At 40.1% G+C, this 17726-nt stretch overlaps 1 protein-coding gene across 1 annotated transcript; it reads right to left on the reverse strand.

Moving 5' to 3' along the window:
- Positions 1–16685, reverse strand: plekho2 (pleckstrin homology domain containing, family O member 2). Its single transcript, XM_008405040.3, has 7 exons — positions 16184–16685; positions 5575–5724; positions 5338–5460; positions 3437–3541; positions 2519–2617; positions 1526–1771; positions 1–1392 (listed from the first exon to the last, which is right to left on the reverse strand). The coding sequence occupies exons 1-7, from the start codon at positions 16190–16192 to the stop codon at positions 250–252; spliced, it is 1875 nt and encodes a 624-aa protein (XP_008403262.2). The 5' UTR covers positions 16193–16685; the 3' UTR covers positions 1–249.
- Positions 16686–17726: the final 1041 nt, after the last annotated feature.

Below are 17726 nucleotides of genomic sequence, written 5' to 3' on the forward strand. Positions count from 1 at the left end.
TTGTTTTTTCCATAAGGCTTTATTTATTTCATATCGAAGTAGACTGAGTTTAACCCAACTTCAGAAGACTGTCAACCAATATTTGACAGCAAAAAATACAAGTCAACCTCAGTTCCATAGATTGACCAGAGTTTTATGCTCCCAAACCAACTTAACCCTTTTTAAATGTTTTGGGTGACAGTTATTCTCTGGTAGAACAGAGAATAACTGTCCAATCAGTTAATTTCTAGATGACTGGCTGTTACTTATTTACCAGCTCATCCTCTTCTTTGTAATTTTCAATTTCTTGACCTCTCTGAGGACGCAGTCAGCCTTCTGGAGCTTCTCCAGAGCTTTAGCAAGCAGATCCTCAGGCATTACCTCAGCGTAACTTCTCTCCTGAGCCTGACTGAGGAGCTCACTCGTATTTTTCATCTCCAGAGCCACTTCAGACTCAAGCTTTGTTACAGAATTTTGAAAGGGTGATATGCTCCCTTCATTTTCAGCTTTGCAGGTGGTTTTCAGCTGACCGGAGCCGAGGGAGTCAGACAGTAGATCTCCGATTGATGTAGACCTGGCCTTGATTGACGATTTGAGAGGTTTCTGGAAAGGCTCTGAGCGCCGACAGGTAGTGACATCTGGTTTAACCTGAAGACTGGCTGATGGCCTTAAGTTGACAGAGATTTCCCTTTCATCTTCAGTGCCATCCAACACATCCAGGCCAGCATGGCTTCCATGGAGAGCAGCCGTGGAAGCTGCCAGCGTGTCTTCATTCACCGAGCCTTCACTCTCATCGTCAGAGTGCTGACCACTGTCTACAGATTTCTCCTCGGCCTTCTTTTTCTTCTCTCCTGGCAGGTGGTGGAGAAGCGGACTCAGGTTGAGGGTCTCAGTGAGTGGGTCGTCTGTGCAGACAACTACTGAGGGGACGCTCTGCAGTGAAGCCTCCTCTACTTTAAGAGAACGTGCTGAGGTATCAGAAGCAGTGGAGTGTGATCCTTTAGGCTGAGTGACAGTTGATAGGTCTTCTGGCAGAACTTTGGGTTTGTTAGAGGTTGTTTTGGGTTCACCATTTTGGACAGTTTCCTCAGACTGGTCTACCTCATCATTGATCATTGCTGTTTCGTCTTCACTTTGTTCAGTAGCTGTATCTTGTGTCTGTTGGTTGGGCTCCACAACCATTTGCGAAGGCTTCTTGTCCTTGGATGGAGGAGTTGGGGGGTGGTGGTTTGGTGAGGCTGGTAACACTTCTACAGGGTTGCTCAATGACCCAGCTGAGCTGGGCTTATTGGGAGGTGTTGGTGGTGGGCTTGTGTTTTTCTTGCCATCAGTATTTTCATCTTGTAAAATCACCTCCCCAGGTGTAACACTGGGTTTAGATTCTTTTGATGGAGGCATTGGCGGTTTCATGACCTTGAAAAACATGAAATCGGTTTTATAGACCATTTTATTCATGTAAATTTACTTTGAGACAATTGTATGTAGTAGTATTATATGGTATAGATTTAGAGTACATAGTATTTCTGCATGGAAAAGATGAACAAACCTTTTCTTCTTCATCTTGTTTATTAGGCTCATTCTCAGGTACAACACTGGATTTAGCCTCCTTGGTGGGAGGCATGGGAGGTTTGATGGCTTTCTTCTCCTCATCTGTCCTCAACACTGATTGTTTCTCTGCTGTTTCAGGACTTTCAGTACTGTCTGTTTTAGCAGTATTTGTCCCATTAGGGATCACAGCATCCTCAAGATTAAGATCCAACCGCAGGAGACCATCAGAGGACACCTCTGCCACCTAGAGCAGAACACAATACAAGCTTTAAGAACACTGCAGATTCTAAACTATGTGCTATAAATATTTCCAAAGAGTGAAATATCAGGAAGAAATATCACATTAACCAGCAAATGAATACCTCAATGGTTTCAGGAGCAGAGACATGATTTTTTCATGGATTTAGTATCCTTGTGAATTCAAAACATATATTGGGCTGCACAGTGGCGCAGTTGGTGGTACTGTCACCATACAGCAAGAAGGTCTGTGGTTTGATTCCCGGCCTAGGGTCTTTCAGCATGGAGTTTGCATGTTCTCCCTGTGCATGCATGGGTTCTCTCTGGGTACTCCGGCTTCCTCCCACAGTCCAGAAACATAACTGTCTAAATTCTCCTTAGGTGTGAGTGTGGGCGTGCATGGTTTTTTGTCCCGTCTGTCTCTGTGTTGCCCTGCAATGGACTGGGTGTGCCCTGCCTCTCGCCCGTTGACAGCTGAAGATAGGCACCATCACCCCTCCCGACCCCACTGAGATAAGAGTGTAAGAAAATGAATGGATGGATGGCATTCATGTCTTTGGTATATTCTCAGTATGTTAAATAGCTATGTGCATGATCAGCACCAAACCTTTTGGCAGAGACAGAATAATACATCTATGTGGTCTAAACCTTTTTTTATTTATGTCTTATGATTCTAGAAAACACTGGATAACAAGAATTTTATTTGCACATTATAAAAGAGTCAATCTCTACAGTGCGAGTCCAAGATTCATACCTCTTTCATGTGGATCCTGGTTGGTGGGCGCCGGTTGCGGTTTCCTTGAGGTCTTGTTCGGGTAATATGCTCTAAATTACTGCTTTCATCAACTTTCACCTATAATATACATGCCAAATTCAAAATTTTTGAGGACAAATAGAATGTAGATAAAAATATATGTGAATAAGAGCAACAGAGAAGTGGAATAGTGAAGCAACAAGATTCATGGTGGATGAGTTTGAGCAGCGGGGGTCAACAGAGCGGAAGAAGAACGGGTAGTTAGGGTGGAGTGGATGGAGACACAGATTTGTGACATAAGAACTGGTGCAAGAACATTTTACTAAAACAAAACAAAACAAAAAACAACTAATAGTAAAGTAATAATGTTAGCTTTTCTGTAGTAGTAGTAATGGTATATTTTTTGATCAGTAATTTTAACATTATATTCCATTTTCCTTTATCATATCAATAACACTCCAAGTACCTAAGTACCACACTGGATTCTTCTCCTATTTCTCTTTTTTCTTTTCTCTATTATTGTTGTACACCCATTTCCAACACTTGTATTTGTTATATATCACAATAAAAAAAGAACATTTTACTACATAGTTATTATTAGGAGAGTGTATCCTTCTTTCTGTTTCTAACCAACAGAAAGAAGGCAGAAGTGGAGATGCTTTGGTGACAAAATGAACAGTATTACAAATGATGTGAGAAACAGCTCAGTTGGAGCAGCTTAAGAGGCAAGTTGGAGATGAATGGGCAACAGATGAAGAAGATAGTGTTCATGGAGTAGTTGAGAAGGATATGCATCCATCAGCCGCGATAGAGGAGAATGTTGCAGATAAGTGGAGATGGGGACAGATTATTAAGAGGCGAAGCTAAAAGATAAAGATGGAGGTAATTAAGAATCCCTCAACAGAAATTTCTGTTTACCTCGTCAAAGACTTTGTTTTTAGCTCGGTTGATGCAATCACTGAGCGCTTTGATCCAGGCCTCCTTCTCCTCTACAGTCTGAGTCTGGAACTTCACATCATGGATCTGCCAGTGGCATAAAGCATAAACCTCTTTACATGTAATTCCAAAGCTATTCCACTGTGTCTTAGAAAAGGAATTGGAACTGCACAGCAGCATGGTGTGAGGAACACACTGCTGCAGCTGGGACACTTCCAGGAGGGTTTCTACTGCCACCATTCAGACTCACAACTCAGAAGTGTTACCCTGGAGAAAGGTACAGGCAGCCAAATAGCTCTTCACATCCTGATCATTCAGATGAAACAACAGCAGTCTTGGTTGCATTCACTCACTTTCAGTATTCTAGCAAGAACACAAATGAGACAACCAGCTGTATTAAGTTTGATATTTTCCATTTTTGCATCTTCATCTGCCGATAACCCAGCAGTCAGTAGAAACTACATACTGGCATCATTAATTTGTGGAAAATGCATTTTCAGCAGCCTCTATCCACAACAACTGTTTTTTATTGATCATAAGCTAATTCAGGTTGACACAATTTACATTTATTTGAGATAACAGAGAATATGGAGCTGCCCAATGGGTCAGGCTTGCAGCAACACACACTCTGATTGTGTCAATCAGATATTTGACTAAGTTTGGATTGTTGGGTCCAGCCATGGGATGAAACACGGACTGAACTACACAGAGAACAAACAAGACTGATAAAAAAACAAACTCTGGATCCTAGAATGGTTAGCATATTGACCCCTTTTCATGAAGGAGGAATCACATGAATGATGATGTCATATGTGATGTCTTTCTCTTTGCCTGCAGCTCTCCACCGGCTGCACTGGGAGGACACACCCAGAATATCTTGATCTTACTGCCTGAGTAAAAACACTGCATTTTCAAAGAAAAACACTAGCTGTGGGAAACCAGATGAATCTTGGCAAAAAATATTCTCTGAGAAAAGATAGGTTGTCTCTAATCCCAAAAGACTTTTCCTTCCACTACCTGAAGAAAAAGCCATGTGAAGAGTTGTTTCACGTGGCTTTGTTGTCATTGTTGTTTCTACTGATCTCACTGTGCTCATTAAAACATTCATAGGTTTTAACATCTTTCTTTTGGCTATTTCCAATAGGGTAAAAATTTAATTTGGTGAATTTTCAAAATAATATTAAATAAGTTTTAAACACAGCAACACAGAGTTAGAGGTGACCTGGATGTTGTTGATTAGATGAGAATAAATGTATTTTCTTTAAAGACTAAACTCTAACTTGGGGCAAAAGAACTGAGAATTGACTTAGACTTGGAGGAAATTCTTTATAACTTAAGAATATAAAGACTTTATATCTTTAATTTAATTAAATTAAATGTTGAACGATGTCATAATTTACAAACTGTTGCAGTTATTACAATTGTCACATCCATTTTAAATCTCAATACATCATTGTTGTTTCTGTCTAATAGTTGACTGTTATTCTTCTAACAGTCAACTATCAGCTGACTGATGATGCTTCAGTTCATCACCATACACTAAATACCATGAACCAATACAGATCGTCATCAGCTATTGGTGAAGAGGCCTACACAGCACTGAAGCAGTTGCAGGAATTTGACAGCAATTCCATGTTTTCTTAATATGCCTGGACTAAGTTGCAGATAGAATCAGTTTCTTAAAAAGTAAATATGGAGGCACCACCAAGATCTCCTCACCTAAGTTTTTGGAACAGAATTCAAACTGGATGCTTTAAATATGCCACACCAGGGAAAATGACCTACACAACACAAAAACTGATTACTATGGTAACTGGTGCACTGAAATAAATGAACCGGTCTTTCTTCCATTGAACATCCTGTTAAAGCATGTCTTAACTCACCTTGTTTCCAGACTTTGGAGACCGTATCAAAACCAGTCTGTGCTTCTTCTTGAAGGGACTCTTCAGTTCATGGCATGTTTCAAAGTTTTCCAAGTCCAGCCGCTCCAGGCAGTTCTGCAGATCCTGGAAAACAAAGCAAAGTTCTGTATGGACCAATCTGGAGCAGGGTCACCCAAAGCATAATGACATCTTTGGGGTCATGTGACAGCACTGAAGCAGGCCTCTGCTGTATTGTACCTCATTTTCATACACCACAACCTCGGTCTTCTCCACATGGAGGTAGCGGTCTTTGTAGCTCGTCAGCAGGCGGCCATGGGCCTTCTTCACCCAGCCAGCCTTACTCAGAAACTTTGGCTTATTTTGCTGAGCAGGATCCTCCTTTGTACCCTGCAATGATACAGAGGAAGTCACACATACACATCAGAAGAGTGCAAATGCAGCTAAACATAGAGGCAGAACAAGCTCTATTCCTGTTGTGTGACTAAAGAGCTGAATATCTCACAATTAAATCAATCTCTTACAACTGCACTTTTGGTTTGCTCCAGGTTTCAAGCATGAACCTCTTGGATTTCCTAGACCCAACCTGGAGGATCTGCATGTTAGAAAATGGAAACTATTATTTAAAACCTTTGTTGATACACCTGCAACATCGAGTTACGGTTAAACTCAGATTAATGCCAAAACTGTATTGGCAAGACTGCTTAAGACTGTTTATGTCAATTATGATTTCAGTATATAGTATTATTCAGGGTATCTTTAAATAGAGTTTAGTTTAATACATTTTCCCAAAAATCTCGCTGATCCTTCATATCCAAGAGGGATGAATAAAGAATATAAAGCGCTACAGTTCCAGTCAGAATACTCTGGATGACAAGAGTATTAACACTAGCTAATGGCTGCATTCCAAGCTGGTAAATAACAGAAGTAATGATGGGACAAACTGAACACATTTGCAGTTGTGTTAGTGGCTTGATGTGGTCCAATGCCTGGGCCTCTATTAGCTTTGTATCTCCATCTATGCTTATTAAGCAATGCTATTATAAGTACTTGTGAGCAGCAAATATCTGTTAGTAACTATGCAACGCTGTGGTTTAGCCACATGCTGACAAACCTTCTCAGGAAATTAAATGTAGTGTTTCCTGTACACCACTATCTAAGTCTTCAGGACATATGAGCTATGGTGAAGATTAGATATTACAGTGACTTATGAGATGGGCCTGAACATTTGAAAGGTTCTGGGAACCATATTTAAACAGTTTAAGACTCCCTCTGATCCTGGGACTTTCATGCTGAAGCACAAAGGAGAAACTGAACAGACAGAATGTAGACTGGTGGACTGAGCCTCTGAGCTGGCCGACCAACATCAACCCTCAATGCTGGAAGTATGAGGAAGCAAAGAGCTCTCTGACCAGGTCATTGGGTCATATAGCAGGTAGATAAATATTTTCTGCATTTCTAATTCAATTTAATTCAGTGCAGTTATTTTATTTATGTAATACACCACCTACTTTAGGAAACTCCACATGGTGTATATCTTTTTGGAATTAGGTGAAAGGTTGTTTTACAATTTTCCACTTTTACTGTAAGTGTGAGTGTTCCTCAGTGTGGTGAACAGCAGTGCAGCCGCTGCAGAGAGGGACACCAAGTGGGAGGAGAGGAATCCCAAAGCTAGAGAAGAAGGATCCAGAAGAGCCTCCGGTCAGTAAGGAAGGACCCTGCTTCAGTCCTGGTCATGCTGACCATGCATCCTACTGAGTCAACATAGCAAATACAGTGGTGCAAGAGCAGCAACCATTAGTCAAACTCTAGCTGATTACCAAAACTCTTGAGAGTGATATCACACACACGCACGCACGCACGCACGCACGCACGCACGCACGCACGCACGCACACATTTCTGGTCAAACACAGGAAGTCCACACTGCTCTCAAGCATTAACCAACCTCTAGATAGATATACAGCTGGCCACAGATGTTTTTCTGTCTTGTCTGTGGTGTGGTGAGCACTAAAATGAGCGCCCAAGCAGTTGTGCAATGAAACCGTGAAGCAAATCTAACTGGTGTAAGCCTTTCTAAAGGAGGAGTGAACAGAGAGCAGATTTCAGCACCAGACATGTGTTTCTAATGAAGGTTTAGGTCAGCAAACATCTGGAGCTCATTGATCCTCCTGCTGACCTGCCCAGCTCACTGCAGCAGACTCCCCTTCAGAATGGCTTGAAGTGTTGAGAAGCCTCACCAATAATGCTGGTAAAATGTTAATAACATCATGAGGAACACAAGCTGCTGGTCATCCAGGAGTTTTGACAAGCTTCAGATGCAGTAAAAACTGAAAACGAGTAACGTCAACAATGCATTTTAAATTTATGGATATGTAGGTTACATCAAGAACCAGATTTTACAACAATCTACTCTTTTAGTTACACTAAAAATATGGCAAAATGAGATTGTAGTTAAAGGCTAATAACCAGAAATAGAGTGCCTATCCATTCATAATTTTCTATAAACTAACCCTATGCTTAAAAATGTTTTGTTTTTCTACCCATTTTCTGTTACCACCAAGTTCACACATCTGGTGTTGTCTTATTTCAACAAGTGAACACAGAATGTCTTAAACCATTTACCAATCACTTCTTCTTCTGTTTGTAGATGAGGATCTGCAGAATAATACAAAGCTGGTGGCTGTATTACACTTGCCACTGGGTGTCCATCATGACACAGAGTGGACCTCCAGCAGGAACAGAAGGAGGGTACCGCCTGGACAAGTCACCAGCCTATCACAGGTCAACAATAGCAACCCTGCTGGCAGACACCTGGCAGAAATCTGACCAATTAACCCAAAATGACAGTAACAGAACCCATGCATGTACAGAAAAAAACATGCAAAACCTGAGGCAGTCAGGCAGGATTTAAATACTAGACCTATATGTTACAACACTGACAACTGTTCCAGCGACTGTATCTTTTAATAGATACACAATAGAAAATTCATAATGTGGAAAGATGCTGAACTTAAATTTTTATACTGACTTCCTGTTTTGTAGAGATGTTACAGTCCATCTTTCAGATCAACTTCCTGCTTTGTGTGATATGTATGTTAGTGATATGTATTGTGTATTAATGTAGCCAAATGTTCAGCAATAAATACTAAACAATTTGGTTGAGATTAGAGATGTGCCAATCAGGTTGTGTCCTGCCGATACCGATCACCCATGAGGGCGGATCACCAATACCAATCACCGATACCGATACCGATCATATAATTATTATTTTTATTTTTTTATCATAAACACTACCGGTTACATTATGTGGAAAAAGGAACCATGAATTCACCTTAATTTAGACAAAAACTTGTTTTTAATAACTTTTTCCAAGAAGAAAACTAAACAAAACAGGCATTGTGCAAATTGTACTGCTATCGGTAATACTATCTTTAACAGACTGAAAACATATGGAGGCTAAATAATGCAAAGAGTCAAAATAAAACCTCTCAACATTGCCAAAGAAATTCAAGTATAAAACTTAACATTCAAAGGCAAATACAGGATCCATTACAATAAACAATCCAGAGTTACTGAATGAAAACGTCCTGATAGCATGGCGGCTAGCTGATCACTGCTAGTTCTGAGTGGCTGTTTCTGACTGAGCGGAATAATTATGCAGAACAGGGAGGAGATCGATTATTTCTTTAGAGATTATCTGTTTCATGTTAGGACAGCGAAAGTTTTAATACGTATGTAAAATGTATTGTTTTAGGTTAGATGCTGCAGCTTTAAGCAGAGGTTCAGTGTGAGAGTCACTACCAGGTGGAGCAGAAGCGGCGCTCCGTCTGTCAAATATTACTACCTGTAGCGTAGCAGCGGTTCAACAGCGAGAGCAGAACCAGCGTCTTACATCGCAGCTTGTAGACTTAAATAATTTTACGGGTTATTTGTTTAGCTTTCTGACCGTCATGCTAATAATCCAGGTGAGTGTTTGTAGCTGTGCTGCTTTACCTGCTATCTGATCCTCCATATGTCTTTTTTACTGCAGTGAGCCTCGATGTAGCCAAACTCCCTCAGGTATGTCATTGTTTTTATGTCGTATTAGCTTCGTTGTGTTGATGCATTTTGACCTGCTTCAATTTTCCGCCGCAACACGCAAACGTCCCCATTCACTCAGTGCGTTATAGTTCCACATCGCTTAGGATTTGTTGCTGCGCGTTAGCGCAGTGTGAAGGAAAGAGGAGACCAGCTGCACAGGCAGGCTGAGAAATGAGAAGCAGGTGATCGGTATCGGCAACAAGAGCCAATGATCGCCGATCACCGATCATGCACTTTTTTACGAAAATCGGTCGATTATGATCGGTGACCGATCGATCGGCACTCCTCTAGTTGAGATACAACATGTAACCATGTTGTATCTCTCTCTTAAAGAAAAGACACTGAGGTCACCAGAAATGATGCTCAACCCACACACAATATAAAGAAATAGAATACATCATCGAAAATTTCCCTTTCATTGGCAACTGTGTGTGTGTGTGTGTGTGTGTGTGTGTGTGTGTGTGTGTGTGTGTGTGTGTGTGTGTGTGTGTGTGTGTGTGTGTGTGTGTGTGTGTGTGTGTGTGTGTGTGTGTGAAATATGATCTCAGCCTCTTCCTGACCAGTAAAATTTTGTGACGTGGTTAAATATTCAAAGGAAAAGCACTAACCTCATCAGGTGCTTGGTGTTGTGGTTTGTCACAGATCAACTAGTCAGGAAGGAAATGTATTTTTGGAACAGTGCAACATTAGTGAAGAAACATTTACAAAGAGCAACGGTACACTGTGGGCACTGATCGTCCCTCCCAAACATCCTGGTAAAAGCTGCAGTTCTTTAGTTCCCATCTCAACTGAATCTAGTGATGGGATGAATGAGGCTGGATGATGACCTGGTTGTGTTGGTGACAAATAGACGCTTTCAGTCAGCTGATAGGAACCAGCACTGTCCAGATGACAAACAGAAGCATGTCCAGTCAGCAGAGTTGCAAAGTAACTAGTTACATTTACTCAGTTATGTTTATGTGAGTAAGTTTTTGGGGAAAAATTTACTTTTAGGAGTATTTTTTCTACGCTGTACTTATCACTTTTACTTGAGTTAAATTATTATGAAGTATTGCTACTTTTACTTGAGTAAAATAATCCGACTGAGTAACTTCACTGAATAAAAAACAAGCTTGTTCTAACCAAAGATTCACCTGACACAGATACATACCTGCAAGTTTTGTTAGTTTCCTTTTCTTTTTTCTAAAGAAATGAATTTGTAAAAATGTTTCTTTTGCCTAATTTTGTTATTTTGTAATTGTGTTATTTATATGAATTATTTTTATTTCTGTCCTGATGATGTAATTTTTAAACATTAAATAACTGATGTTTTGATAATTTACTCAGTACTTGAGTTGACTATTTGCCAAATATTTGTTTTTACTCTTACATCAGTAATTACTTAAGTAAAAATATGCTGAAGTAGTGCTACTCTTACTTGAGTATAATCTTTGGGTCCTCTACTCTCCTATGCCAGTCAGGGTACATCTGACAACATAGGTAACTTTTTAACCATATTTAGATGTTTTTCTGATGCCATAAGCATTTTGAAGGTACCGTACATGTAAGCACCAGGCAGCGGGAGGCAGCATGTACAGCTGAGTCTTAGTGAGCTCATCAGATATTTTGTAACTCATCCAAGGTGGTTTAGCGGTGGTGAAGGGTGTGGGGGGTTGGTGGAGTGACTGTCAAACAACCTTGAGGTTATCAATGCAGGAATCCAACAAAGCAACAGCAAGCTCACAGAAACCCTCCACTCAACTTCTTTTCAGACCCAAACTTCATGACAAACCGGAAAGAGAACAGTGGTGTCAAAGGTCAGCACAATGCTGAGTTCATCAGGAACATGAAAACCAGTGGATGACATCATAACCACTGGCTTCAGTCACTGGAGCAGAGAGAGAACCACCGGAAGCTGACTGGCTCAAATCCAATCATATTCCAAAACATTGTGTTAATAATCCCTGAGGTTCTTCAGAGACAGAAGGTTCTGGGTTGGTTCTGTCCTCAGCTGTGGGTTTTCAGCTGAGACTGCACTGAAAAAACACAAAAACTCACCAAATACTTTTGGTCTAGTCTCTGGTGCAAATATCACAGTGCATGTGAAATAAGAAAAACTAACTGACAAGTAACTTTTCAGCAAAAAGAAGAAAGAAAAAAAAATAGTAGTTCCGCTGGTAGATTCCACATTTTCACTTAAAAGATTTTCCCATGTTATAACTGTAATAATCTGCCAGTAGAACTAGAACAATTTGTTTTATAAATTTTAAGGAATTGTTGACAATCAACAATTTTTAAGTCAATTGCTGTTTTGACTTAAAAACAAGAATTGTTTTTAACAATGTCAACAAGAGTTGCTGACATTGTTGTTGACTTAAAACAACAATAAGAGTTGTTGTTTTAAGACAAGAACAAGGAATTGTTAGAAGTACCGTTCTTGCTGGAATGTTACTTATAAGTTATTTCAGTCTTATTTCAAATATTTACACTAAAAATTTGACCAAAATACTTGGATCTCCAGTAACAATCAGCCCTCCAACGAATATGAAGAGGCCTCTAATTGAAGACTGTTGCAGTATGACTTCTCGTGACCTTCATGTAATGCAAGCAGCTAGGTATCCTGGCAACAGAGACGATTTTCCACAGTAACATCATCAGTCGTTGACAGCTCTGGATGGAGGAGTTGATCTGAACCTCCTCCTTTTCTCGCTCTGGTCCTGCTCTGCTTCCATGAAGCCTCCTTTTCAGTTCCTCTGAGATTTGGGATTACCGTTCAGGAAAGATTTAAGCTTTTGAAATGCTAATAAGCTTCTCCATTTGAAAAAAGACATGCCTTTGTTGCATGGTTACGCATCATAAAATTCCCCAAGAATAAAAAAAAGCAAAAATTCTTCCAACTGTACAGAAGGAATAACTGTCCAAACAACGCCTCAGCCAAAACCAAAGTCTTGAAAAAGAACGAATCAGAGCGAACGTATAAAAGACGCTCCAACCTGCTGCCCATAGGAGCAATGCCATTCAAAATGTAGAAAATGTTTTATAAACCCCGTTCAGCATGACGTCACACATGCAAGATCCCGCCAACATCACACTGCTGGAGGGCAAAAGTTGATAGCTGACAATGGTGTTTTAGCTGTTAAGTTGTCAATATGCATAATATATAAAAGAAAATGAGACGCAGTGTTAATTATTGTAGACAATTAGGTAAGAAAAAAAACTTTTTCTTTTAAGAATAAATAGCGAGGGAGACAGTGGGTCAGTCATTTGACTTTGACAACTGTAACATGGAGATGTGATGTGGAATTTGGTGTTTTGGTGCAGTTAAAAAATAAAAACGTCAACCCACATACCAACTCTGGCAGATCATCAGTTGTGTTGTGTTAATTAGCTAATAGCAGCGATCACTTATTAATAATCACAAAATAAACATCGAGTCTAAAAACATAATACTGTAACGGATTGTCTGCCTTGGTGACCCAACCAGGGGCATAAAGCCCCAGACAGCAGAGCTCCTAGGATCATTGGGACACTCAAACCCCTCCACCACGATAAGGTGGCAGCCCAAAGAGGAGAGGTGGTCAATATTATTCAGTCAAAATGCAAGTGTTTATTTTTTGTTTTTCAGTGTCTGATTATTCTACAGCAATCCAAAACCTATTTCTTTTAGTATTTTGTATTTTCTAACAAATCTTTACCAGGAGATCTGTGTTTTCAGCATTTGAGCTGCTGATCACTGTTCAGAAATTGTGAAGGGATATTTGTATCACTAATAAACTGGTGTATTCATACTTCAGCGTTTAACTCTCCATCAACTAAACATGTCAGGAACTAAAGCATCCTTTCATGCACCATTCAACCCAGGGCTAGAATCAGAGACTGACACAGATCTTTCATGTTGCTCATCCTCTTGTTTTCCCCAGAAACTGGAAGCAGAGACTCAGCCAGACCGTTTGTACACACACTTCCATTGTGCGGTAGAGGCTGATCCCAAGAGAGGGTTAATTGTTTTCTAGCCAACACATAGAGTGGCAGTCTGTTGGCTCTTTTCTAACGAGTGAGGCAGACACGTCACACCATGCACTGCAGGTCAGCGCGCTGCGGAGACGAGACAAAGAGAACCCTGGAAGGGTCGCATCGCGTTTGGTGGGAAAAGATAAAGCAAAGTTGGGGGGAAAGGGAACCACCACAGTGATCAGTTAGAACTGTCCACATTCCAAAGATCAATCAAGTGTTATGGAGACATGCACTGAATGTTGAATAGTCCAACATTCAAATTGTAACAACCTCAAAGTGAGAAGCCAAGATATTAATAAATGTATGAGAACTTCTGGGTAAAAACACACTTCCAAATCAATGTTCCTCTTCTTCAGAACCAACATACCTCTGTCACTAGTTCCTCTTCACACAGTTTCAATTCAGGCTCATTGTGAGTAGTCAAATGTCAAATCAAGCAAAGGTTTGGACTTTGGATTGCTATTTTCATTTTTATTCATTCTGTCTGGAATGTGTTGCTGTGTTTAGATTATTATCCAGCTGTTTGGGCCGAGTTTCAGCTGTTAGATTCTGTTTCTGCACAAACAGGCCCATATCATCAGCCCTCCACCTCTATGCTTCACAAGGTGTTTTGCTGATGTGCATTGCCTGCCTGTGCAGTGAGTTTAGTTCTCTCTACTCTGGTACCGTCTGTCCAAACCTCCCTGTTCAATATGTCATGTGTCTCAGTGCTGCTGTCATGTTCTTTTTAAAGAGACCAGAGCAGAAATATGGGTACAGGCCTTTTCTGATACTATTTTGAACTTCTTTAAGTTCAAGATACATGTAATGTTAATTACATTAATGTATTAATGTTAATTACATGTGATTAACTCTCAGGTTCCCTCTCAGAGGGAACCTCAAGGTTTTGAAACATTTTTTCTTTAACTTTTCTAGAACAGCCACTCCTGGGAAGATTTGTAGCTATCTTGAATGTTTCCAACTTGTTACTAATCTTCCTGATATTAGAATATAAAACTCAGAAATGTTTGGAAATGACGTTATAGTCTTTCTCAAAATGAAGAGCAGCCTTTCAAAATGTCGTGTCTACGCCTCTGTGCTCAGGATCAAAACTGTTCAAACTTTTTACCAGAGGCTAAAATTGTGAAGCAATTTTTTTTTTATGTATTAAAGAACAAAAACAATTTGACTGTAATATTTTATTTTTTACCTACTCGACAATAAACTAAATAAGCAATATTTAAGGAAATATGTCAAGTCTTATGATTTACAGAATCAGAAAGATTTGTCAATATTTACCTGTTCTTTCTCAGGAACATGCCAATAAACTTGCTTTATTTTGCCAAGTTCATTAGATGCTTGAGCCCAAGTAACCAAATGTTTGTGGTTTTATTTAATATCACATTAAACTGAAAGCAAAAGCTAGGGTGAATAATAGATGCATAGCTTTTGTCTTCATTTTAGGAGCGTCTTAATTACTTTGTACAAGTATTTTGAAACACCTGGCCTTATTTAAAATTTCACCCCAATTAAAAATAATGGTATGTCTGCCAACTTGCACCAAATCTGAGCTATTCTTGAATTGTTCTCCACAGGCCGCAAAACAATCATTCTGAGGACCATAAACGGCCCCTTAGCCACACCTTGGACACACCTGCTCTAAATAGAACATCTCCTTTTAAAGAGGTGTTTATGCCTATTACTGATCATTTGATCAGCTCATCAGAACAAAATGCTCATGTCACATTAGGGTGGGGCTAGTTTTCCCCAGTTTTCTTCCTGATATTTTCATTTCTGTCGAATGGGTTTTAAGCTACCAGATAACATGTTACTGTCACCATTGCCAGCACAGCAGTGTGAATAACAAGATAGTTGCTGAATTCAAACCAGGCACAAGAAATCTGCCTGGTTTGAATGTGGGAGCTCCATGCTGCTGCAGTTGCTTTCTGTCTGTACTTTTCATCTCAGGGTGTGGTTCTGCACATGAAGTGGATGAAAGCAGCCCCTGCATGTGCTAAATGAACCTAGTACGTCTCTCTGCATGACTTCCCGTTTTTAATAAGTTGCTTCCTCAAAATGTCAGGTTGCTGTGTGGCCTGCAGCTCATCAGTTTCTATTCAACAGAACAAACCCATAAGTTCTCTGCTCTTCTGCAGATATCGTCTAAAAACACGTCAAATCTCAGTTTGGCTGTTCTTTAATAAAACACCAAACTTTATTTTAAAACTTGTCCAACTCTTCCGGATAAGTGCTTATCATCACGGTCTTTGATAAAGTGTAATCTAGGAAGTATTTGGCACCAACTTTAACCCATCTTGTGCAGGAACAGAACTTCCCCTAAGTTCACCTGATGAAATGAATCGTTGGGTTTTGAAAACGGCAGTTTGCTCGTCGACTCTGAGTTTAAAAAGATTCTAGTTTCTGATCCAGGTCCATTCTCACACGGCCACACTGTCAAAATGCTCGCTTTTTAAACGGACATTCCTCCGATCCTGCTGCCTGATGCAGGAGGTTGACAGGTGGGCAGCTCAAAGTGAGTCGGTTTAAATAAAGGAAGCAGTCAACTGCAAACAACACTGGATACATGGTTCCGATTAGAATTCACTTCTCTGGGCCCCAACTTTACAGCTATAAGTTGGTCGCGCCCTGATGTGTCCGCGTGTATCTAACTTTTGAGGTGTTTATCATCCCAACACGAATTCTTTCAAATCTCTCCAAAGTGCGTCAAAGTCTCAGACCGGATGATTACACGCAAAAACAGCGAGAACATACATGGCAGAGGAGGCGAGTACTCACATCTTCCATGATAGAGCAGCAGGGTCCGTTATGTGGCCCAGAAATCACACGACGTCGCCCTCAGTGTCCTGCTCAGAAACGCTGTGAAACGGTTGCCTGCTGCTGAGCAGCTGACACATTTCCAGCAGTAGGTCGTAAATGCTGAAAAGAAGGAACTGTGCAGTCTCTGACACCAAGGGTCGCTTCGTTTTCCTCTTTTGCCTCGGAGAAAAAAGTTTCAAGAAAGAAGTTTGGTTTCCGGTTCAAGTCCCGTTTTTACGCTCGTGAATGTGTGAGGAGGGGCAACATGGCCAGCAGCTTGTATCTGGTTGCCAGGGAACCCCGTCCCATCGCAGCGCAGCGCAGCGCAACGCAACGCAGCGCAACGCAACGCAGCGCAACGCAGCGCAGCGCAACGCAACGCAGCGCAACGCAACGCAGCGCAACGCAGCGCAACGCAGCACGTTTACTGCTGTTTCCTTTCTCATCTACATGAACGACGGTTTGACTGTTTCTGATAATAACAGCACCAACCACCAGGAACTTTCTAGAAAACACTCCTCTCTAAGACAGTCTACTAGAAGTGAGCATTCTAGCTAAAAGTTTATATATATATATATATATATATATATATATATATATATATATATATATATATATATATATATATATATATATAAATTTGAATTTTGATAATATCTACAAACTGAAGATAATATGGAAGATAACATAAGATGAGATGTTATTAGCTTTGGTTTAATTAACTTCCTGGTAGGAGTGACTGGCCTTGACATAAAAATTTTTTATACTTAACCGATCAGTTATTTCGTTTAACACAGTATTTCTCAACCTTTTTTGGTCCCCCGCCCCCATCTACAATATCACTATTGTAAATGTTTTGATTTTTATACTTGTTTCTGTATTTATCATCAAAAATAATTTCCCAGAGAACAAAAAAGTCATGGGAATAGAAATTATTTTCACAGGCGTCTACAAAAAATGCAATGAACATTCAAGTTAAAATTGGTAGGTCTAACAGCAGCCAATCAGAGTGGAACAAATATTCTTATTTTGTGCCATTTTCTAGTTGTTAAATATTCCACAAAATGACCAGATAAAAGATGTTCAACATGTCAGTTTAAACTTTGAACTATTTGCAAAACGACTGAGCTGCAACATTAAAACATGGATAGAACTGTAACTACATTAATCATAGCTCTTCTTCTCTTCAGTGTTTGTCAGTTTCTGGTGGTGCAGCTCTGTGCTGCCTTCAGGAGAATGGGACATCAGAGTATCATCCATAAAACGTCACCCACATGGCATTTATTGTGCAAACCAGAGCTTTCAGTGGAAAAACAAAAGTTCCAGGTCCTTTTAATGCCATACAAATATGAGACAGAAACATGGATTATATCTTTTTATAGACTTGTCTATTGATTATAGATTAATAGTTTTACGGTACAGAAATGACAAAGAACTAATCTGGTTCTTAATCAAATCCTAATGAGTCAAATTGAAAGTGTCATGGAGTCATCAGCCTCATGACATTAACACTGACATGAAA

Source organism: Poecilia reticulata, chromosome 3, assembly GCF_904066995.2.
Source record: "Poecilia reticulata chromosome 3, P_reticulata-male-v2, whole genome shotgun sequence".
NCBI classification, from domain to species: domain Eukaryota; kingdom Metazoa; phylum Chordata; class Actinopteri; order Cyprinodontiformes; family Poeciliidae; genus Poecilia; species Poecilia reticulata.

What these genes read in the sequence shown, in the direction of transcription:
- plekho2 (XM_008405040.3), bottom strand. An exon ending in CTCCAAAGTCTGGAAACAAG is followed by an intron (nt 3,542 to 5,337) that starts GTGAGTTAAGAC and finishes TGCCACTGGCAG; the next exon opens with ATCCATGATGTGAAGTTCCA. An exon ending in AACAAGATGAAGAAGAAAAG is followed by an intron (nt 1,393 to 1,525) that starts GTTTGTTCATCT and finishes ATGTTTTTCAAG; the next exon opens with GTCATGAAACCGCCAATGCC.